The following is a 24111-nucleotide window of genomic DNA, read 5'->3' as shown; positions in this document are numbered from 1 at the left end:
TAACTGTTAGAAGACTGGTGCCACAGCTAGGGTTTGACTACTTGGACCATGGGACTGGCTTTGAGGAACCTGATCTGATGGAGTCCATCTGTCAGAGAAGAGGAAGAGCATCTTCAGTTACAGGCTTGCCAGGCTGATGAGGAGGGCTTTATACTAAAGTTGCAGGGAGGGGAACCTCAATCCATCTCATTCCTACAAGTCTGATGCTATTGCCAGCAAGAGATGCCCAAAGCCTGGAAAGGGATCACAGATCAGCAGGAGAGCACCTGAAGAGCAACACAAAGGAATTCCAGTCCCTCTAGCCAAAAAGCCAGCTTCACTGGGGCCCAACTTAAATGCCTCTGTGCAAATGTATGTACAGTGGGTAATAAATAAGAGGAGTTAGATATCATAAAATCATTGAATGATTTGGGTTGGAAAGAACCTTAAAGCTCATCGAATTCCAACCCTCCTGCCATGGGCACAGGCACCTTCACCTAGACCAGGTTGCTCAAGATCCTGTCCAGCTTGGCCTTGCACAATGTGCACACCTGCAGAGCTGTGTTCTTACTGGTATCACACAGATGTGGTGGGATGGCTCCTATGATTGGAGTGGTGGAATGGAAGGATGCAGGCTCTTTAGGGAGGACCAGGCTGAAGAGACAAGGAGGAGGTGTCACCCTCTGTGTCAGTGACCAGCTGCAGTGCATGGGGATGGATGAGAAACCAACTGAGAGTCAGGGTTAAAGGGAGGGCAGGGGACATTATAGTGGGGTCTGCTGCAGGCTGCCTGACCAGGAAGATCAAGTGGAGGAGGCTGTAGACAGATAGATGCAGCCTTGTGTTCACGAGCCCTGGTCCTCATGGGAGACTTCAGCCACCTTGAAGCACGCACCAATACATGGGCAATCCAAGAGGTTCCTGGAATGCATTGGTGATAAATTCCTTCTCCAAGTGATAGGAGAGCCAGGGAGTGGTGGTGCTATGTGGACCTTGTTCTCACCAGCAGGAAGGGACTGGTGAAGAATGTGAAGCTCAAGGGCAACCTTGGCATCAGTGACCATGGAACGACATTCAAGATACGTAGGGCAGCGAGGAGGGTGCACATCAAGCTCGCTACCCTGAACTTCAAGAGAGGAGATTTGGTCTGTTCTATGATTCCATGAAACAGGAAAAGAAAAGCCCCTAACAATGCTTGTCTAAACTATTTTTGCTTGCAGAAAAATGGCCTGGCTTTTACAGCGAAATAATGTCAGATTTTAATATGGCGAGAAAATGTGGGGGAAGTGATGGGAATGCATATGTCTTGAAATGAGAAAGGCCCCCAAAAAATCTCGCCATGATCCTGCTTAGACTTAGAAAGAAGTAGGCGCTGTAGGAGTCTTTCAAAGCTGTGCAGACGTTTTAATGCTGAAGTGACACAAGTGCCAGTATTTTAATCTCATACACTATATGATAGTAAAACATATTTCTGTGCGTATCCAAGCCTGAGAACTACAGTCATGTTGCCCCTTGAGTGTTCAGTGCCTGATCACATGCAGCTTTCATAACACATAGGCTGTGGATAATGACATGTAATGAGGAATGAGCTCTCCTCCTTTTGCTTCTCAAGGAATGGTTCCTGCTGTCTGTCCTGTTTTTAATGATACATATTTCCAAGTCTTTGCACTACTCACTGCTACAGAGCTTGCTGTTGTAGAGTGGGACTCGCAGTTGCTGAAGTAATGCTTGAAGGCCAAAATGTGCAGCCCTTGCAGCTCATGTAAGGCGAGCAACATCTTACGAAGAGAGGGAACAGCAGGGAACTGGTGTCATTGATCATTGTAAGCTGGGTTTTTGGTCAGCAGTGGCTTCATGTCCAATGAGAAGCAGTCTTCCGATAACTAAAACGGCTGTGGGAAACCTGGAGAGGGGCTTGGGACAAGGGCCTGTAGGGACAGGCCAAGGGGAATGGCTTTAACCTGCCAGAGGGGAGACTGAGCTGAGCTCTTAGGCAGAAGCTCTTCCCTGTGAGGGTGCTGAGGCGCTGGCCCAGGGTGCCCAGAGAAGCTGTGGCTGCCCCATCCCTGGCAGTGTTCAAGGCCAGGTTGGACACAGGGGCTTGGAGCAAGCTGCTCCAGTGGAAGGGGTCCCTGCCCGTGGCAGGGGTTGGAGCTGGAGGAGCTTTAAGGTCCCTTCCAACACAAACCACTTTGTGGTTGATCATTGGAGTCATGGATATTTGTATGAGTAGGGTGGGAGAGCACAGTGGAAACCACGGTGTTGTTTGGAAATAGGAGTTTTGGGGATTGAGTTTTGGAAGCAGAGCTGAGTTTTTTGTTGAAGGTAGGCTATACTGGGCAGTCACAGTCTTTCTCCCACCATAGTCTTTCCTGCATGGCTGTGGTCTCCATTGGAAGCTCTAGAATGGTGAGAACCAAGCCATGCCGAGAGGCAGGGAGAGGGGCACGCCAGTCCCCCCTTCCACAGAAATCCCTGTTGTAGCATACAGAACCCAGCAGTCCCTGTAAATAATGCACCTTAGCAAATAATTTATCTATTTTCATCTTCCTTTAAGCACTGTCTTTAAATATACCCTAGAGAGTGGGGAGGGAGGTTTGGAGACATTTTTCTCTTACCCATCAATGTGATACTTGAGAAGAGAGGCTTTCCGTTGGGTCCAGATATCCAAAAGGAAAGATTTTGATCTTAGAAAGCTTGTGTGCCTTGAAGTTGCTCATTAAGCATTCACCATGATAAGATCTGTCAATAGAGTCAGCAGCTATTGTTATTTATTATTGTTATTATTATCACTGCTTTTTGTTAAATCTGCTTCTTTGTTAAATCTTTGCATTTTCCTTAGAAGTTGATGAATTTATTCTTCCTTCTGTTCAGATTTAAGGAAAGGAGTACAGGTGGGGAAAGCAAGAAGTGCTTATAGGCTGCAACAGCCAGTTAAAAAGAACCCAACTACTACACACTTTATCTTTGGTTAGAGAAGAATAAATAATCCATTTTCTCTGCTTCTGTCAAGGCTTTTCTTCTTTAGGTTATTCTCTCACTTTAAATGCCAAGGTAGGAAACCCTGGCTTTTTCAATTCGATCAAATCTTTCAGCCTTACTGGTCTGATTTCCTGGTCAAGACTGGTTGGTGTCCTATAAGCAGGTCAAATAGGTAACTTGGGAACAACAGTCTTCCCTGATAAAACAGATGTGCATCGTTCCTCACCCAGTGTCTTAGGCATTGAAATGTGCAAACCACTCTACTGTGTTATCTTTTAGCCAAGTCCCTCTAAGCCTTCTATGAACTTGTAGTCTGTTTCTTTGATTTACTAGGATTTTTCAGCTGCTGTCACGTTCTGAACAAGGCCAATAAGGTATTTTCTCTCTCTTTTCCCTTTGCAGTTGTTTCCTGTCTTTGCTCCTGGTGGCAGCCGTGGTTTGGAAGATCAAGCAGAGTTGCTGGGCATCGCGGCGAAGAGAGGTTGAAATGACAAAACTGAATGCTATCTTTTCAGTGACTTCTTTTATAGCTGTTCTCTGTTGTATTTATTCACATATGCATAGCATTAACCTTCAGTTAAGGATAAGCTCCACTAATCTATAAGTGCTTCTGTTTAGGGATTTATAATAGTGTACGTTCGATTAGAGTCTCAGTGACAAATGATGCTATTTTAGTATCCTGATGCTGCAGTTTCTGTGAAGCACAAAAAAAATAGGGGTGAATGTCCTGAGTTCCAAGAACTCAGCTTCTAGACTGAAATGTATTTCTAGCAGAAATATAACCCCACTATAATTTAGGAGATTCCTGACATCTGTGTCGAAAGAGGAGGTTTCTACGCTGAGCCTCTGACCCACGTTAGCCCCTGCTTCAATCTGTTTAAAGAGGCTGATCCCCATTTTCAAATTAAAAGCTTATCTAAATGGTTTGGGTGGGTGTTTTGGGGTGGTTTTTTACCCGTGGAGCATAGTAGCAGAACAGAAAGGTGGGAGAAGCCATGCAGGACTTGGAAAGCTTTTGTGTACTACTTAAAAGGTGACTTCTAGTGCCAAAGATTTCTGCTCTTCATCCCATACCAGTTTCCCAACTCCTTCCTGTTTGCAGCATGTAAAAAAATATGTGCTTTACATGTGCCAAATAGGGTTCCTTCTTGTTTATCCCTGATGCCTTTGGTGGGGGTTTTTCACTGCTCCTTTTTCCTGCTTATTAGTTGAAGCTAATTTCATGTTAGACCTGAAGCACTCGGGCTGACCAAGGTAGGATGGCCAACATGTTGTTGCTCCATAGTATACAGAATCTGTCCTTATCTCTCATATTTAAGTAAGAATCACAGACTGTTCTGAGTTGGAAGGGACCTTAAAGCTCCTCCAGTTCCAACCCCTGCCACAGGCAGGGACACCTTCCACTGGAGCAGCTTGCTCCAAGCCCCTGTGTCCAACCTGGCCTTGAACACTGCCAGGGATGGGGCAGCCACAGCTTCTCTGGGCACCCTGGGCCAGCGCCTCAGCACCCTCACAGGGAAGAGCTTCTGCCTAAGAGCTCAGCTCAGTCTCCTCTCTGGCAGGTTAAAGCCATTCCCCTTGGCCTGTCCCTACAGGCCCTTGTCCCAAGCCCCTCTCCAGCTTTCCTGCAGCCCCTTTAGGCACTGGAGCTGCTCTAAGGTCTCCCTTTTAGGAGCCTTCTCTTGTCCAGGCTGAACCAGCCCAGCTCTCTCAGCCTCTCTTCATAGGAGGTCATCCACCAAGACCGGGTATCTCCTAAGGAATGATGTGTGTTTCTCCCCTGCTTTTAGATTTTAGGGTGAAATCTGCCCATTCCCATAGATTTTCCTCCCATCTGCCCTGCTGGAATGATGCTGCAGACACCCAGCCCTGTAACTGTTCTGTTCAAGGGTCGTTTATTCATATGTAGTAGTTGGTCAAGACTGTTCTGGGGGTTAATTTTTACAGTGCTGAAATTCAGTGCGAGTGCCCATTTCATGCATCTCTTCCAGACTCTGTCTCTGGTTGTACTTTCCAGTGCAGTAGTGGGAATAGGATAAATTTATTCAATCTGAGGATCTCCTTTCTTCTAATAAAGCAGGACGATGCCTGATAACTCTTGCTCTTTCTGCTTCGGATGGTTTTGCTCTTACTAGTGAACTCAAATGCATAATATAATCAGTGGCTTTCAAGCAGATAACCCTTCATCTTGGAAGTAATTTAAGTCTTTGAGGTTTCCTGTACTCTCTGAAGGTAGATAAATTTTTACTAGGGAGAGTGGCTTTTTCCTTCTCACTTTCTTTGGCAAGCAAGTAAGCTGGAGTCAGCGTAGCATTCCCTATTGGCTCCTGGGGTTAAATGTTATTTAGGACTGTATGAGGGATATAGACTGAGAAGTAAATACAGCGCTTTGGAGCTCAGTTAAAACACTTTAGCAGGGGCCTAAATGAAAAATGCCTCGATACATTAAGTTCCTTTCAGTCTGATGTGTGTTTTAAGGAAGAAAGCTGTAGTGCTCATAACGTCTTGGTATGTCTTAGTTTAAATTCCATTTACGCCTGAGTCTGTTTGATGGGCAGTTCATTGGTGTGTCCTTTTCCTGCCAGATTCTTGTCTTTTGCTGCTCTTTGTCTTGCTCCTACTTCTCATCTCAATCTTGTAGGTCATAGATCTCTGGTATTCCATTGCTGTTTTGTTAGAGATACCTGTACAACTCAAGGGAGTGGAGAGGGGCTTTGAGCAAGGGCTGTAGGGACAGGCCAAGGGGAATGGCTTTAACCTGCCAGAGGGGAGACTGAGCTGAGCTCTTAGGCAGAAGCTCTTCCCTGGGAGGGTGCTGAGGATCTCCACAGGGTGCCCAGAGAAGCTGTGGCTGCCCCATCCCTGGCAGTGTTCAAGGCCAGGTTGGACACAGGGGCTTGGAGCAAGCTGCTCCAGTGGAAGGTGTCCCTGCCCGTGGCAGGGGTTGGAGCTGGAGGAGCTTTAAGGTCCCTTCCAACCCGAACCAGGCTGGGATTCTATGAAACCATTTTAAATCTTTGCCATGCTATTGTTAGATGCTCTAATAAAGTCTGTCTCCAGAAACAGGAGTCCACCCAAAAATTCTGCAGCTTTTTGATATAATCTGAAATGGTTTTATAGCTTGCAGGGTTTTTATTTTATAGACTCTTAGTAAATTCTAGCAAGCCTCTCTTTAAACATGAGTAGTTAATCAGAGAATCTCAAACTGATTTGGATTGCAAGGGACCTTAAAGCTCCTCCAGTTCCAGTCCCCTGCCATGGGCAGGGACACCTTCCACTGGAGCACCTTGCTCAGTGATTAGTAGCAATTTACTGCAGTGCAAATTTGAGGTGTACCAAAATTTCCCTGTGTTCCGAGGATGTTCCTGAAGTGGGTCTCTTTCAGATCTGCCGTTCTCACTTCCTTTGGTAGTGGCTTCTCTCTTTGGGTTTCTCCAGCACGCTTACAGGGCTCTTGGGTCACAGTTTGCAGGCTGGACTGGGAAAACCAGGTTTTGCTTCCCTGCCCATGGCAGGGGGTTGGAAGTGGATGATCTTAAGGTCCTTTCCAACCCAAACCATTCCATGGTTCTCTGATTCACTAGTTGTTCCTCTGCAAACTGCTGACACATTTGATGGAGACCACCTCCTCCACCTCCTCCCATTGCAGTTTAGATGCTGGGTGGATTAAGCAGCAGTGGCGGGGCACTGGATTCAGACATCACCGTCAACCTTTGAGTGAATATATGCTGCAGCTCTGGAGGAAGGCATTTCTCTGGCTTGGGCTGTATTTTAAGAAGTAGTCATGTTACAGTTGCCTGTCTCCCATGGGTTGTGCTGTAGTAATTCTGTGCTCATTCTCTAGTCTTAACCCCAAAGTAAGTAAAATATAACACAATCTGTGAGTAATTCCCAACTATCAATCACGTCTGCTTCCAATATAAGCGCTGCAGTGCCTAACTCCTTATCACGGTGCAGAGTGAAAAGTAGATAGCTAGATCTGAGATATGTATAGGACAGGAGAGGGAGTGTGTTGAAAGGTCTGGTAGTCAGAATTATTCAGTACTGCTGGGAGAAGTCGTGCAGTTGGGCTTGGTGTGTTGGGTTAATGGAACAGAGCAGCATCATTTGGTTCGAAGCGAATTTGCATTCCTCCTTACTGAGAAAGCAGTGTGCTAAATCCGGAGTCTACATCAGGATCTTGTACAGTGTATTTCAGGTCCCTTCCAACCCAAATCATTCTATGATTCCATAAGATTCTCCCTTTTTAGCTTCCCTTTTCATTTCTGCAACTAATCCTCTTTGACCACGTATCAGTGCTGATGCTCCCAAGCCTCCTGGCTAAAGGGTCTTTTGGGTGTGCAAACACTGTGGAACCAATGTCTAGTTGTAGGAAAATGAGTTTGGAGCACTGGGCAAAAGTTCAGGCCTTGCAGAGTATAAAGCTTGACCCAAAGTGAAAATGGGACCAATTTGTGTCATTTCAGGCATGGAGGAGATGGGATTGTAAATTGTGTGTTTATTCCCTCTCCAGTGAGCACCAAGTTTAAGTACTGTCAGACATCTTAAAGAGGGGAAAATGGAAATCAAATGGCAGCTTTTATAGGAGGCTTAGGAAGAGGTGAATGACATTAGGAAATAGGGATAGGAAACCTTTCTATCTTGTCTCTAGAAAATGACATGTTAAATGTATCGAGGTGGTGATAGAGAATAATGCACAAAATACGAGAGTGGCATTAGAAATTTAATATGCTCATCTGCTGTCGTGAATTTTCTGTCCTGTTTTATTCCAGCATCCAGCTTCTGTTCTCGTCATCCTCAGTGTGCTTCATCTCCTCCACTTTGAGCAAGAAATGATTCCTCTTAACATTTCCAGCAAATGGAGCATGGGTAGTGATGGCCAACCCAGTGTAATTGCATGAGCAATGGCTGTGCCCCATTGGGATGTGTGGGGAGCAAAGTAGTAGGAAAAGAGGGGATGGCTTTAACCTGCGAGAGGGGAGATTGAGATGAGTCCTTAGGCAGAAGCTCTTCCCTGTGAGGGTGCTGAGGCGCTGGCCCAGGGTGCCCAGAGAAGCTGTGGCTGCCCCATCCCTGGCAGTGTTCAAGGCCAGGTTGGACACAGGGGCTTGGAGCAAGCTGCTCCAGTGGAAGGGGTCCCTGCCCGTGGCAGGGGTTGGGACTGAATGAGCTTTGAGGTCCCTTCCAACCCAAACCAGTCTGAGATTCTATAATAACTAAATTTGGGTGTCTAGGCCTCAGTTGCACCTTTAACATAGATAAAATTGTCTTCATTTTGCCTCCCTTCTTGCCAGGACTATCCAGGAGTGAACGTTTTCACTCTGTGCACTACCCAGCTTATTCACAATGGAGTTTGTGAATTGATTTACTGCAGGGATTATCCTTCTCCTTCCTGACCTCATTGCTGAAACCTTTGCCCCTCTGTCCTGGGTTCAGCACTACCTGAAGTGGATTCAAACTGTAGCAGTGCTTCTTTTCCACTGGCATCCTCCTCTGTAACACCCGAGAACAGTGAATACCATTTAGGGAGGCAGATTGCTGTGTTCAGTCGCTCAGCAAAGACTTTCCAAGGGATGTGCACTGTGTTATTGCCCTGCCTTCATTTTCTTCCCCTTCCTGCTCTCACCTGTTAGTATTTTGTTCACCTCAAATCTTCTGTCCTCGGCTGTGATTTAGAGCATCCTTTGTCAAAGCAAAGCATTCAGGATTGGAATGTTTTCCAACTGTAACTGTAAATCAGGATCTCCCTCGCTCTCTAGAGCCCACAGTGGTGTTTTGGAAGGATCTGGTATCAGCTTTATGCAGGAACATGAAAAGGTCAGGCTACAAACATCCCTAGATTCAGGCAGCCCATGGTGCTTTGGAGGGCTTGTGAGAAACGAGATGTGCTGGTGCTGAGATTTGCTGCTGTATCCTCCAAGCTCCCAGCAGTCATTTGGCATGTAGACCTTCTTGTTCGATAAAGCTGACAGTGCTATTCAGTGTCTGTCAGGGAGAAGGAAATATGAACTTGGTGATGGTGTAGTTTGTAGAGGAAACACGAATCGGAGGAGGGAGAAATCATGGCAAGCAGGTAGCTTTGAAGGAGGGGTAGATGGCACGGTTAGTGTACTCAGTTGTGTCATTGCACGGTGAAACGTAAGCCTTCATGTATTTCTTAAGCAGTTGAGTTTCCTTCCCAGAATGCCTATTCCTGGAAAGCTGACTGAAATGGTGATGGCAGTGGTGGTTTAATAACCCTGCGTCATTTTCCAGTCCCTGCATTTATAAGTAATGTTATAATATAAGAGCATAGTGTTAGTGTTACGAGTAACCAATTATTGGAGTACTGCGTCCGCTCTGGTCTCCGTGATGTCTTGGGTGTTGCAGATGGTAAAGAACAACACTGCAAGAGACTGAGCTCTGAAGGATGATCTGAGGGCTGGAGCAGCTCTGCTCTGGAGCCAGGCTGAGAGAGCTGGGCTGGCGCAGCCTGGACAAGAGAAGGCTCCTGAAGGGGAGACCTCAGAGCAGCTCCAGTGCCTAAAGGGGCTGCAGGAAAGCTGGAGAGGGGCTTGTGACAAGGGCCTGTAGGGCCAGGCCAAGGGGAATGGCTTTAACCTGCCCGAGGGGAGACTGAGATGAGCTCTTAGGCAGAAGCTCTTCCCTGTGAGGGTGCTGAGGCGCTGGCCCAGGGTGCCCAGAGAAGCTGTGGCTGCCCCATCCCTGGCAGTGTTCAAGGCCAGGTTGGACACAGGGGCTTGGAGCAAGCTGCTCCAGTGGAAGGGGTCCCTGCCTGTGGCAGGAGTTGGAGCTGGAGGAGCTTTAAGGTCCCTTCCAACCCAAACCAGTCTGGAATTAATTCGCTGTCTGGAAGGTAAGCGAGAGACTAAAGCATCACAAATGACTCATTTTATCCAAGGAAGAACATACAGAGATGTGATGATGCGAGTTAGTGTCTGTCAAAAGGAATCATTGAAGATTCATGATGGGTTGAGGTTCTTCTAAACAGTCAGCCAACAGAACACCCCATGTCTGCAGCTGGGGGTAGAGAATCAAAAGTTGTTCTGTTTTTCTCCTCTTCTTAATGGGAAGAGTGGCAATGCCAACAGGTTCTTATAGAAACATGGCTCTCGAAATTTGATTGCCCATAGAAGGATCTTTTCTAGGTCAGTTGCATGGTGGAATTCAGTGGCTCATACTATGCAGGAGGTCAGATCAAATAGTCATAACTTTCTGCTATCCCTAAATCTAAAATCTATGAATGGGAACCACCTCATAGTACCTATAGATTTATCCAAATAAGAAACACCTGCAATGATCTGTGTGGCTTTGGTCACCAAGTGGGGGAAATTGTAGCAGAAATAAGATGCTCTGAAGAGGAAGAACCTCCAAAATATTAATGTTGACAAGAGATTCCAGCTTAGGGGGAAATCAACGGCCCATTTCTGTTTGAACATGGTTGCTGTCACATCTGGGCCTAATTGAGCTCATCTCTGGTTGAACTTGCAGTTACAGCTGACCATTTGTAGCTTTAATATGTCCATGTAGGACCCCATCATATTGGGTTGGCATTCTCATATGCAGTGTTGATACCCAGCTGAGCTCTTCTCACATGGGCTTTAGTGGGTTTGCTGTTAGAGAATTAAGTTGGGTTTAGTATATCCCAAAAACTACAGAGTGGTTTGGATTGGAAAGGACCTTAAAGCTCATCCAATTCCAACGCCTTCCACTAGAGCAGGTTGCTCCAAGCCCCGTCCAACCTGGCCTTAAACAGTTGGCTGGTATTTGCAATGCTGAAGCTCAACTATCATCAAATCTAGCCTTAGCAGGGTTCAACCTCATTTAATAACCCCTACAACTGTATGTATATTGATGCTGTTGTTTCAGACTCCTAGATCCCTCTCTGATGATAGGAATCAGTGGTACAGGTATCTAATTTAGCCCTTTGGGAAAATCAGGGAGAGCAGAAGTGTTGTGTAATCAGGCTAGAAGAGCTCTAGTCAATCAAAGGTGTGCTCTGCTATTGTATAATTATCTGCTATTGGTATATATTTTAGTCTGCATGGGCCATATACTTCTGATCATTTTAAAAGGAAATGATATCTTATTCTTCTTATTAAAGGTCAGGTTTTTCTGTGCCCTCCTACTAGGCATGATTACGATGAAGAACTTGTTTCTCTTAATCAGCCCTGAATTAAATCTCTTCTGTCATTTCAGCATGAGGCAACTTCCCAGCAGCTTTTGCTTTCTGGTTTGTTATGGTTTTGAAGTGTGGACATGCCTGTTCACAAGCATTTGAACATTAATTCTCTCCTCCTTTCTCTTTCAGCCCAGCCTGCAACGTCAGTTGCAGAACTAATTAGCTAATGTTAATATGTGCACGGCTCTAGGGGCTGAAAAACTTCATTTTCAGTGATGATGGAAGCGTCAGAGCAAATGGTTTTTGTTGACTTACATGGCAGTTAATGTACTTGTGGCTAAATGCTTTAAATCACTGATTTCTGACACAATGTGGCTCTTCTTCGTGCAATATTTATAGCTTCTCTGTTTATTTCTTTGCTGATGTCCCTTTGTGTTTTCTGGGAAGCTCCATTGTTTTCTCCTCTTTCCTTTAAGGTCACTGTGATGTAAAGCAAAGGTTCCCACGCTGAGATATGTATTTTACTTCAGACTAATGCCCAGTGATGCCTGTTCACCCACCAAACACACAGCTCCATCTGCCCACCATTGCCACTGCCACCAAGATGGGCACCATCTCCAAAGCCCTTTGGGAGCCCCAGGAGATGGTGGCCCCTTCCACACTGGCCCTTAGCAGCCTCTGAGCTGCTGCTTGGGCAGATGTCATTACAGGAGAGCTATGGGACAAGTTCTGCAGACGAGGTTCTCTTAAGTCATGCCTGCAGATAGGTAGTTGGTAGTTGATGCGCATACACAAATGCGTATTTGTGCACAAATGGGATGAGCCGCCTTCTGAATTCAAATGAAGCCTTTAAAGCAATGTAGGATGTGCAGGAATAAGCTCAAACTGCCTGTCTATCAGTGCAGCCACTCTACATAGTATGTTTTGGAAGGGTAGGAGTGCTCTCCATCCTTTGACCTCAACCAAATCCCAGTTAATCCTTGCTATCAGTGAACGGCCAAGTCAGAGCTAAAGAGCTTTGCTGAGAGAATTCTGTTACCCTTTGCTCGGTGAATGAAGAGAGACCTTTAGGTATTCAATTAGATTGTGTGTTTTATGTGCCTTGGAGGGAACGTGTAAGAGGATTGACACTCTTTAACTAACTTTGCAGAACTAATGCTATTTAAAAGACTGGTCAGGAAGAAGGAGACATCTCTGCTTGGTTTCTGGACCACCCTCTGTTTAACCTTGAAAGGGAGTGGATGACCAGACTTGCAGAATCCATGCTGGAGAATCTTTAGCACTGTGTGGTAGAGCTGCACACCTCAGCTTGATACAGGAAAATCAAAAGTATTCAGTTCTGCCCCAAAATGTTTCATTTTTCCTAAATGTCTTAAAATGATTTGTGGTTTGCTTGGTCCTTTCCTTGTCTTCTTCATTTTTCTATCAATCTTTCTCCTCTTTTCATGACACTGGAGCTGTTGAGTGAAATCCCTGGGTTTTGCTCAATTAACCTGGCCAGTTTTGGCCACTTTATCTTTGCAATACAGACAGGGTAGTGGTTCAAAACACAAAGCTGATTTCAGAGTCTCCTGGTTCTTAAAGTTGGCTGTAGAGAGCATGGAGAACACAGGAAGGGATTTTGCTTCTTCATAAGAGAGTGAAGCTTGATTTTTCTCATAGAATCCCAGCCTGGTTTGGGTTGGAAGGGACCTTAAAGCTCCTCCAGCTCCAACTCCTGCCACGGGCAGGGACCCCTTCCACTGGAGCAGCTTGCTCCAAGCCCCTGTGTCCAACCTGGCCTTGAACACTGCCAGGGATGGGGCAGCCACAGCTTCTCTGGGCACCCTGGGCCAGCGCCTCAGCACCCTCCCAGGGAAGAGCTTCTGCCTAAGAGCTCATCTCAGTCTCCCCTCTGGCAGGTTCAAGCCATTCCCCTGGGCCTGTCCCTACAGGCCCTTGTCCCAAGCCCCTCTCCAGCTTTCCTGCAGCCCCTTTAGGCACTGGAGCTGCTCTAAGGTCTCCCCCTTCAGGAGCCTTCTCTTGTCCAGGCTGCCCCAGCCCAGCTCTCTCAGCCTGGCTCCAGAGCAGAGCTGCTCCAGCCCTCGCAGCATCTCCATGGCCTCCTCTGCACTCACTCCAGCAGCTCCACATTATTCCTGCTGTACCTCCTGTCTGCTGGACATAACTGCTCCCTTTGTTGTGGGGTCCTGCTTGCTTTGCATTTTCTCTGTCTTAAAATGAAAGCTCCGCCATGCCCGTTGTTCACTTAGCACACTTGTGGTTTCTTTCTCCTTGAGTTTCTGCCTTTTTCCTTCTTGTCTCCATTGAAAACCGAGATGAAATACCCATGTAAACTCTTGTGTTCATTATAAGCTATAGATAGCTGATTTGCCTAGCTTATTTTTTTAAAGCCATCCTTTATAAGGAGCAAATAATATCCAAAACGTGTAGCTTTCTTCTGGAAGAATCATCACCCTTTCATGGCTGAAGATACCAGACCCCCAGCCCGAAAGGCACCACGCTCATAAAAGAACCTCTGCAGGGGGCAATTGCTGAGATGGATGGTAGCAGCATGGTTATACAAAGAGTGGTGACTGCTTTATTAGCATGAATAAAATGTTCAGGCTTTCCTTGTCAGAAAACACAGCATAGGTTATATTAGTCAATTAACCTGCTAACCTGAAGAGCTGTTTTTCTTTAGCGGAAGAGCCTGTGCTATTGCATGAAGAGGTTTTCCTCAGTTCCTCCGGTGGCTTTTCTCCCATCAGCAACCCACTTTTCATTTTGGATTATCCATTACTCAACATGTATGAGTTTAAAGAGTCCCTGGTATACAACACTGCAGGTCTGCACTGTGCGCTCCGGCATCTGCACCCCTAGTCCTGGCACAGTGAGATGAGCGACGTCGGTTGTCTCCCCACCTCGCTGCTCTTTTCCGCTGTGGACTGTTGGGTTTGTTTATTGTCAGGTTCTCTTAGTGTGGCTGCACCAAAGCCTTCAGGCTTTGTTTCAACACTTCCCACTCTGCAATTGCTTGAACTTGTGATTCTTTTTGAGCAGAGTTTTGCTAGTGATAGTGGGAGGAAAAAAAGAAAGTCAATGCAAATGAAAGTTGCAGGTTCTCAGTTTGCAGTTACTTAAATATTAAAGGCCAGGGGCTCCAATTCCTGCTTTTTGATGTGTTTTTATTGTAAGCCTGTCAAACGTTTTGCCTTTTAAATCCTCTTCAGACCTAAGTGATTTAAAATATTCCCAGGTTGTCTTATTAATTGTGTGATCTAGAAACCAAAGCTTTGCTTGAAAGAGCGTTGAGGTTCGTTATGTCAAATCTCAGAAAGCCAATCATTAGGAATGAGGGGGAGCCAGCTTCATGGTATCTTGATGTTAACTGCTGCTGAGTTCTAATGCTGTGCTCGGTGTCTCGGCTAGGGAAATGCCACAATTTCTCCCTCACAACACAATAACTTCTTTGAATTAAAATTTTCGCATACCAAAAAGCACTGAAGGATACACGTGCACAGGTTACGAGTTCAGACTTAAACAGGGGAGAGTTAGGTTAGATAACAAGGCAGAAGCTCTTCCCTGTGAGGGTGCTGAGGCGCTGGCCCAGGGTGCCCAGAGAAGCTGTGGCTGCCCCATCCCTGGCAGTGTTCAAGGCCAGGTTGGACACAGGGGCTTGGAGCAAGCTGCTCCAGTGGAAGGGGTCCCTGCCTGTGGCAGGGGTTGGAGCTGGAGGAGCTTTAAGCTCCCTTCCAACCCAAACCAGGCTGGGATTCTAGGGTTAAACATGCACAGTGCATGCACTGGGGAAAGAGTGACATTCTGGTTACAGGACAGGAACTTCTCAAATCTCTTCTTAATTTGGGGGGGGGGGGTTTGAAATTTAGTAGCATCACTTGTGCTGTGCCATGAACTGGTGTTAGGAACAGGATGCTCCCTTAGGCATTTGCTGCTCTGATTGTAGCTGGGACCTTTCATCTTACCTGGTCTGGCCACTGTTTTATTGAGGCTCAGCTGGGACAACCCCAAAAGCAGTGCCTTTCCTCAGCCGGTTCAGAACACAAAGACAATAACGATGCTGTCAGCACTGCTTTTCCCACTGCTCGTGTTGTGTCACATCTCTGCCTTCACAGCACTGCTCTGTGTTTCATATCTTGAAGCTACTATTGACTTCAATAGGAGTCATGTTGCCAAATTGCACATTTCCTTGAGTAAACTAAACTTCCTTCAAAGAGCTGATAGCTTTTAGCTCCTAAGTCTCTTGGACATCTTCATCAGGACAGCTTGTTCTTTGATTTTATAGCCATTCAACAAAGCGCTTTATGATAGCTGAAGGGGACAATTGCAGAAACAACAACCCAGCAATCTGTTTCACACTTGCTTTCGTCTGCAATCTGCTGGTGTGCTTTAAATATTCCAAAACTCCTCGTGTTCTCTTACCCAAGTGTGAGTTACCCACAAGTTTGCTTGCAAGTGCCTGGTACGGCTCCGTTGGTGTCAGTTCGCTGGGTTTTTTGCCTTGTGACAGTATCTACAATCTGCTCCAAAATATTTTCTGTTTTCCTTTTTTTTTTCCCCCTTTTCTTTCAGAAATGAAGGAAAACTTTGCCACAGGCCTTTTATGACAGGGAATTGCTGTATTTTATGAGTGTGAGATCCAGATGAGGAGCATAGAGGCTTATATACGCCCAAAGCTTAGTTGTATTGACCTTGTCGTGCCTGCCTGCCACATTGCCTGAATCCCAAGCTTTTTAAAGAGACAGTATTCCAGTTTTCTACACTAAAACCAAAACCAAAAGGTGTCTTCGCAAAGAAAAGGCCATAGAAGGTTTATGAGTTCAAGAAAAAGGTGATGTAATAAGTATTGTCCAAACGAGTTGCAGGCTGGATAGAATTGTAGAATCACAGCATGGTTTGGATTAGAAGGGACCTTAAAGCTCATCCAGTTCCAACCCCTGCCACGGGCAGGGACCCCTTCCACTGGAGCAGCTTGCTCCAAGCCCCTGTGTCCAACCTGGCCTTGAACACTGCCAGGGATGGGGCAGCCACAGCTTCTCTGGGCACCCTGGGCCAGTGCCTCAGCACCCTCACAGGGAAGAGCTTCTGCCTAAGAGCTCATCTCAGTCTCCCCTCTGGCAGGTTCAAGCCATTCCCCTTGGCCTGGCCCTACAGGCCCTTGTCCCAAGCCCCTCTCCAGCTTTCCTGCAGCCCCTTTAGGCACTGGAGCTGCTCTAAGGTCTCCCCTTCAGGAGCCTTCTCTTGTCCAGGCTGCCCCAGCCCAGCTCTCTCAGCCTGGCTCCAGAGCAGAGCTGCTCCAGCCCTTGCAGCATCTCCATGGCCTCCTCTGGCCTCGCTCCAGCAGCTCCACGTCCCTCTTGTGCTGCTGCCCCAGAGCTGGATCAGGGCTGCAGGGGGGGTCTCCCCAGAGCACAGCAGAGGGGCAGGATCCCCTCCCTGAGCTGCTGCTCACGCTCTGGGGGTGCACCCAGCACACAGGGGGGTTCTGGGCTCAAGCGTTCACTGAAGCAGGGTCATAGGGAGCTTCTCCTCACCCAGCACGCCCAGGTCGTTCTCCTCAGGGCTCCTCTGCATAGACAGCATCTAGTAGCAGCATCATCCTTTTGCCCATCTGCTCTGTCCTCTTCTGCTGTTCTGAATGGGGATTATTTGGGGCACAATTCATTTTGTTGTGTTTCTTTAGCCCTTTTTGAGTGCTCTAAATGATCAGTTAGGACTTGGAATGTCAGATTGTCCAGAATTAATGGGGAAATGTGGGTGGTGATGGTGGCAAGTACAGAGGACATTTGATGGTGCCTCAATCTAGCTTAAAAATAGAGTATAACTGGTATTGCTGCAGCTAAGTTGGAATGCTAAGTGTGTGCTAAGTGTGCGTACAACAAGCGATTTAGTAGGCAGTTGCTGCACTTAAGGGTAAGACCGCTGGGTTTTTCCACCCTATACAAAGTGGATGCCTCTTCCCTTATTAAGTAGGGGCACTGAGTCACATCAGACCCATTGCTTCTGGGAATTAGGGTTACGGCTTCTGCACCCACTTCTGGGCTGCGTAGCTTGCTCTTAGTGTTAGAGATTAGACACCAAAGCCAAAAAGAAGCATAGCCACGGCTCAGCTAAAACTGAAATGCTGTTTGCAGCCCAGCCATATAGGAAATGTCTTTTTTTGTATGTGTTAAAGAAAGGGAGCTGCATCATAATGCTTGAAAGTGCTTAAGAGTACAATAAAAAGATGCCTGGTGTCATAAAGGCCTGCAGAGATTTACCCAGGGAAAGGTTTTCTCTTTTAATAAAACACATTGCAACAAGGACGTGTTCTTCCCGTTTGATCCGTTTGCTGCATTCAGAAGGAAACAAACCCTAAAAAAATGATGATTATTCAATAGAAGCCCGACAGCGTTTTGCTAGTGCTGTTATAAACAGTATCAAATCCTGTCTTACAGTAGATCCATGCTGCTACTAGTTGCATTTTCCAATGGTTCCCACAAATCCTGTGGAGCCCTGTCGTGCCCCAGCCAGATGATAACAACCAACCAGGGTATCACAGCTTAAAAAGTAAATAAGTGCTTTGTGGACAGTTAAGCTGCTGCATTTGCCATCACAGATGGGTCAGGCTCAGGCTGTGTAGCTTTACTCGCAGTAACCTATTAACATTGTAGTAATGTGAATGTTTACGATTCTCTCTCCGTACCCTTAAGCCTGTTGAACACCAGGAGGTTATTTCTTTATATTCATTGATATCCCTTGCTATGGGGTAAAACCCCTCAGATACATGTGGTGGTTTTTTCCATCTCTGTGTTGGAACAAGATGATAACAATATTTTTCTGTTTATTAAATTAGCAACTACTCCGTGAGATGCAACAGATGGCAAGTCGCCCCTTCGCCTCCATCAACGTTGCCTTAGAAACAGATGAAGAGCCGCCAGATCTCATTGGGGGAAGCATAAAGGTGAGAGCTGGTGCTTGAGGATGGTCCTCGCAATTAATCATGGATGCTTCTTTTCAACTCTAGTTAACTCGATAATCCCAAATCCTCTGTTCTGTACCTGCAAGAAGCAGTAAGTTTGGGAAGGCCAATAAATGCTGGTTTGATTTGCTTTTATCCCTTCAGGAATGCGATTACTACTTGGGGGCTGGTTTAGATTGAAGTTATACTGGGTGTATGGCATGGATTTTGTTTGCCTTGTTAGTTTTATCCCTTGTAATTGAGAAGGATGCGGCTTTATTCAATAGAATGTTTGGCTACAAATAGGTATAGGTGCTGCACATAAAAGCCATTTTTCTGTGATATCTCAATGCAAACAGGAATATAATCATGTCTGTGTACTACAGTAGCATTAACATATTTCAGATTATATCATATGTAAGTTCAAATGCATCTTGTGATGTGCAAATAGGAGTGGGAAGAAATCACTGTCTTGCACTAGGCTGGCGTGTTCTTAGAACGCATAGTTGTAAGAAAAGCCTGTTTGAAAGGAGACTAATGAATTAAAAGATCTTTTTGATGTGATGCTTTGACTAGCAGACTTGTCTGTAAAAGGAAAAAGTTAAGAACCTGAGAACACTGATTATTTTCTCTCCTAAAGTGGCTGTTTTATCTTATTTTATTCAGACTTCAGGTGTTTTGGAAGTCATTAGTCCAGGCACTAAGTTTCTCATGTTCTAGTACTGGGACAAGAGAGCTAGTTCTGTTTTTTCTGTTAAAAAATGTGTGTTTTAATTATTGCAAAGCGCATGAAAACAGTCTGACCCCAGGACTCCTGTTTGCTGAGTAGGGATATTTAAATTTTGGCCTTCATATCAGGAAATGCCACAATTAAGGATGCCTCGATAGCTTTAGCTTTTCCTTAATTTATGTGAGAATATAGTACTTCATGGCAAGTTGTAATACTTTTTCCACCTGATTGATGTCCTGAACCATGTTCTGGGTGGGCACTATGTAGAATCATAGAATAGTTAGGGTTGGAAAGGACCTTAAGATCATCCAGTTCCAACCCCCCTGCCATGGGCAGGGACACCTCACACTAAACCATGGCACCCAAGGCTCCATCCGGCCTGGCCTTGAACATTGCCAGGGATGGAGCATTCACAACTTCCCTGGGCAACCCATTCCAGTGCCTCAGCACCCTCACAGTAAAGAACGAAGCTTTTTGGTATATTCTCCTAGTTTCAGTATTTGTTGTGGTTATTTTCTGTCTTCCATCCAAACCTTTAGTCCCAAGCTTGGATAATTCCTGAGCTCCCCCTTACCTTTCTCTGAAGTCAGGGATTAATTGTCCCATGTTTTGCAGAGGTGAAACTTGGAGCATGGTGTGGAAATGAAGTTACATTTACAAAGGTACTCAGTAATTTGGGATATTGGGATGCTCAGTGACTGAGCAGCTAAGCTCACCTGTCTCTGGAGGTTCCAAGTAGTTCTACTCCCCATTGACTTTCATTTGACTCCAGATCACTCAGGTTTTCTCAGTTGTTATAATTTCTCTTACAAGGCTGGTAGGCTCTGGAAGTCATTAGCCATTAATAGCTCCCCAAGACTTTGAAATACAGGCTTGTAAAATAGGATTGTCACTCAGCAAATTAGGATGAGCCTTTTTTGGTTGCTTCATTGGAGAAGCTGTGAGATGTGTATGGCTGTTCCCATCGGGCTAGAGGTGGATTTGTGAGGGTGTAGCCTGGCTGCTGATGTTTTTGGGTTGCAGTCTGTCTGGGGCCCCTTTCCTTCTCCTCTTCCCATTTTCTGGAAATAGGTAACTAAGAGCACCTCTCCAGTAGGATCAGAACAGGACAAAGCCATCCCTAACTTCTTGATCTCTCTGACAAGTTTGTCAGCACTCCGAGCTGCAGAGGAGATAGTAAACTTGGATCTCTTACCTTCTGATCAGTGTGTAAGTTCTCCTCTAGTTCAGCCGACAATGCTTTTTCCCTTTTCATTTGGGCTTTATGGTCTGATTTCTCTTCCATGCCTCTCTGCGTTTTGTCGTCTTCTCAGGTACTTTTGTGATCATAGGAATGCTGAACTCTTCTCTTTTGAAGTGCTCCCATAGGCAGCGCCACAGACAGGGTTTCATCTTTCTCTCACTCACAGCTAAGCTTCCTTGCTTTCCCATGTCTGTCATCTTCCATATCTCACTTCTCTGACCTCCTTGGGTTACTCAAGAAGGGATGGAGAAGCCGGTTTTAAGCATACTAAGTCAGACTGTGGACATATGTCCCCTTTTAGACCCAGAAACTGTTACCAACTGCTAATTGCCCTCTGTGCTGGTAACTCATACAAATGTTTCTCACTCAACTTCAAGCATAGATGAGATGGTCTGATTGAGGCAAATAGCACAAAACCTGTGCAGTTACATGAAGCCAGATACGGAACGTGGACATGGGCTGTTGTGCCAGCAGGTGCCTTCATCTGCTGGAAGATATGGGTGCAGAACAAGGATGCTTCTCCATGGCAGGGAGAATCACTACATTTTGGGGGTGCTTTATATAGTTTTTTTAGCATCTTGGAGAACTTGGATAGGGGATAAAAGTATGAATAAAAGTCCTGTTTCAGCAAAGTTGAAGTCACAGGGAGAGGAGGCTCAGGAAGTATGGGGGTTGTGAGCAACTTGGGGAATGACACTTCTTAGTCTGGCCTCTTGGATTCTGCATCTAAATAAATTTAAATTGAAGTGAAAAAGCAGTCTCAGTATCCATGGGGTCAGCTTTGGTTTTTCTCCTTATCCTTTTTGCACCTGCATAGGGAAAAAGGCTCTTAGCAGGAGGGAGCTGAAGAAAGATGGGCTGGGATGATACAGAGCCGTAGAAGTGCATTTTACTTTGTGTTTTGTCAGTTATTAGCCAAGGAAAGAGTGAAGTGGTGCTGCGTTGCTGACTAAGCTATTCTTCAGTTCCTCTGCAGTTCACTATGTCCAAATCTGAGTGCCTTCATTTTAAAGCAAGAAATCTAGCCTTGTGTTATCATAACTGCATTGGTGTTTTTCTTTCCTCATGTGAATCAAAGCCTTTGGTTAATAACGAGTTGATTTGAGGGCTACAAAGGAGAAGTGGAAAATGGGATGTCTTGTCTGCAAGAGATTAATTTCCTTTTCCATTGTGGAAGGCCAGTTGGCAGCCAGTGTCAAACTGGTTTCATCCCAAGCTAATGTTTTCCAGCTGGACGGTATTAGAACCATGTTTTCAATTAGTATTTTTCCTGGGGTACTTTGAAGTAATAGAAAGTGATTTACCTGCAGGAAAACTATTCATATTACAGACTGCAGCTAAGCAACACGTAACTAGCTGCTTGGGTTGATTTCCCACTCAGCAAATACCCACTGGATTGCAAATCTACTGCTAAATTTGCTTAGTTATTACAAAATCCATTGGCTTTTCTCTGCAGCTTTTGTGTATTTGGCGGTGCTGCATATTGCAGTGGTCTGTATTTAACATCCCTGGGTATCTGGGCCTCATCCAAGTGTCTGAACTGGTATTAATGTAACTCAGGCCTTTTTAGGTCTTGTTATCTGCTTAATCTGAGTCCTGTAGTCCTCTGCAGCCACTTTTAGAAGAAGCTTTCCAGAAAGAATTTGGGGATAGGTTGAGAAAGTTGGGGCTGTTCAGCCTGGAGAAGAGAAGGCTGCGTGGAGACCTCAGAGCAGCTTCCAGTGCCTGAAGGGGGCTACAAGGATGCTGGGGAGGGACTCTTCATCAGGGACTGCAGTGACAGGACAAGGGGTAACGGGTTCAAACTGAAACAGGGGAAGTTTAGATTGGATCTAAGGAAGAAATTCTTTACTGTGAGGGTGCTGAGGCACTGGAATGGGTTGCCCAGGGAGGTTGTGAATGCTCCATCCCTGGTGGTGTTCAAGGCCAGGTTGGACAGAGCCTTGGGTGCCATGGTTTAGTGTGAGGTGTCCCTGCCCATGGCAGGGGGTTGGAACTGGATGATCTTAAGGTCCTTTCCAACCCAAACTATTCCATGATTCTATGATTCTGAGTTTATAATTCTGACATTGATTTCCAGATATCTTGAAGTTGGTATTGGCACAAAGTTAATGCATGTAGATTCCTGGGGAGAACCACATACATAGCACACCAAATGCTTAGCTTGTGCAAAACACCTACAGGGTTAACAAGGAAATTGTTGCATTAGAGAAGAAACAGCCTTAAGTCAGAAAAATAAGACCTTGGAAGCTTTTAGAGGATTTGACAAACAACATCCGCAAAGGTAGATGTTCACCTAGCAGAGCTGGTGCATACATAGAGCAGCCTTTGCTGCGCTGTGTTTAGGGATCCAACGTGTGAAGCCGGGGCTAAGAAGTGATTATCTTTGCATCTGTGATCGACAGGCTGTCCACAGCTCTTGAGGGAAAGATTGAGTGAGCAAACTCCTCATGAAGTTCATTTAGCACGTTCTGTACCTTCGTGCCAACGTGCGTTTAATTCTGCTGTGTTAGGCTTCTGAGGGCAGAATAGCTTCGCTGCAGATCCTTCATCAGCTCGCCAGGCTGGCTGATTCCTTAAAAATAGCAGGGAAAAAATGATGGGAAATAGCATCTTACTCCAGTAATTGTTTGCTTTGTTAGGGAAGAAAGTGCTGTTGAGTGGTTTAAAGAGTGCCAGAAGATCCCATCTGTTCGAGAAGCATGGAGATGAAGTGGTGGGCTGAGTTAGGAGTGAGCAAGGGATACCACAGATTTATATTTTCAGTATACTTGTGTTTTGCATCTGAGCCCTTCTTAAATTCCTTTTATCTTGCAATGAAGTTGTGACCAGCAGAGGAATAGGAATCAGACTGGTTTGGATTGAAAGGGACTTTACAGACCATCCAGTTCCAACCCGCCTGCCATGGGCAGAAGCAAATGAGTGCTTAAAGGCATGTTGCACAGGGCAGTGGGTTTGGGGAAGCTTCTGGGGTACCACTGTGGTGAGGAGTGATTTGAAATGAAGCATCATCCAGCTCCAGTGCTTCCCCAGCACAACTTCATGTTTACATGTAGCTCTGTGTTGGGTTATTTCACTTAATGAGAGAAGGGCAGTGAAGAACAACAAAGGGCCAAGGAAGTGATTTTTTCACAGCTTTTAGCCTTTTTGGTTGTCACTTCTGATGACTCACTGCCCCCCTTTCTTCACATGTTACTGACCTGCTATTAGTCCATCAGTTCACTGATGGGCCAGCTTCTGTGACCCCCTCCCAACCCACTTCCCTTAAAATGAGCTGGGTTAAGGGAAGCATGATGAGCACGTAGTCACCATGCCACTGAGCTGAGAGACATGGGGTCCTCATGCAAGCAGACAGGTTTGGAAGGCTGGCAGGGTTGAGCTGTGATATATAAAAGTAGTCTTAAGCAGAAATGCCCAGGCTATCAAGATGCATTAGAGGGAGGTGGAGAGCAAATTAGGGTTTTTTAAGGATGGTGTAAATAAGCTGAAAGGGAGAATCATTCTTTATCCTCAAAAGGGTAATGGTTGGAGGAGAGGAAATGAATTTGAGGAGGGAAACCATAAACTGAATAAGCTTAATGTGATGTGGCAGTTGCTGGAGATGGTTCACATGCAGCCTCTGAGGCCAGAAAGGCTGGTTTCATTTCACCTGACCTGTCTGAGGCAGGCTGCTTGGGTTTGTTAGCTTGCCTTTTGGAATGCAATTTGATTTCTAATGTATTATTTCTGGGGTTTCTAGCACTGGCTGCTTCTAGGAGCTTTTCCTTGCATTAACATGAAGGTGTTCAAAGCATGTCAGTGTGTAGCTGTCTCCTTGTCTTTAGCAAAAGCCTTTCCACTTGTTAGACTTCGTGTGTGCAAGTGGAGGCAGGAGGCTTCCTGTGGCATCAGGGTGATGAGGGAGCACAAGACTCATAGAATCACAGGTTTGGGGTAGAAGGGACCTTAAAGCTCATCCAGCTCCAACCCCTGCCACGGGCAGGGACACCTTCCACTCCAAGCCCCATCCAACCTGGCCTTGAACACTGCCAGGGATGGGGCATTCCAGCTTGTACTTTGCATTTGGTGTTAATTCTCCTTATGCTGGCCCACTTTCTAATCCATGGAACACTGTA

The 24111-nt window shown here is 45.8% G+C and overlaps 1 protein-coding gene across 1 annotated transcript in view; it reads left to right on the top strand.

Moving 5' to 3' along the window:
• The window catches only part of ATRN (attractin), a gene marked incomplete at both ends in the record, with an annotated part of 172601 nt that overhangs the window by 138152 nt on the left and 10338 nt on the right, over positions 1–24111 (top strand). The window contains 2 exons of the mRNA XM_080619602.1: positions 3364–3442; positions 17919–18026. Of these exons, the coding sequence (XP_080475728.1) occupies positions 3364–3442; positions 17919–18026 (187 nt within the window). The remainder of the gene's footprint in view (positions 1–3363; positions 3443–17918; positions 18027–24111) is intronic.

Source organism: Psittacula echo (assembly GCF_963264785.1).
Source record: "Psittacula echo genome assembly, chromosome: 1".
Classification (NCBI taxonomy): Eukaryota; Metazoa; Chordata; class Aves; order Psittaciformes; family Psittacidae; genus Psittacula; species Psittacula echo.
This window is presented reverse-complemented; position numbering and strand designations above follow the sequence as displayed.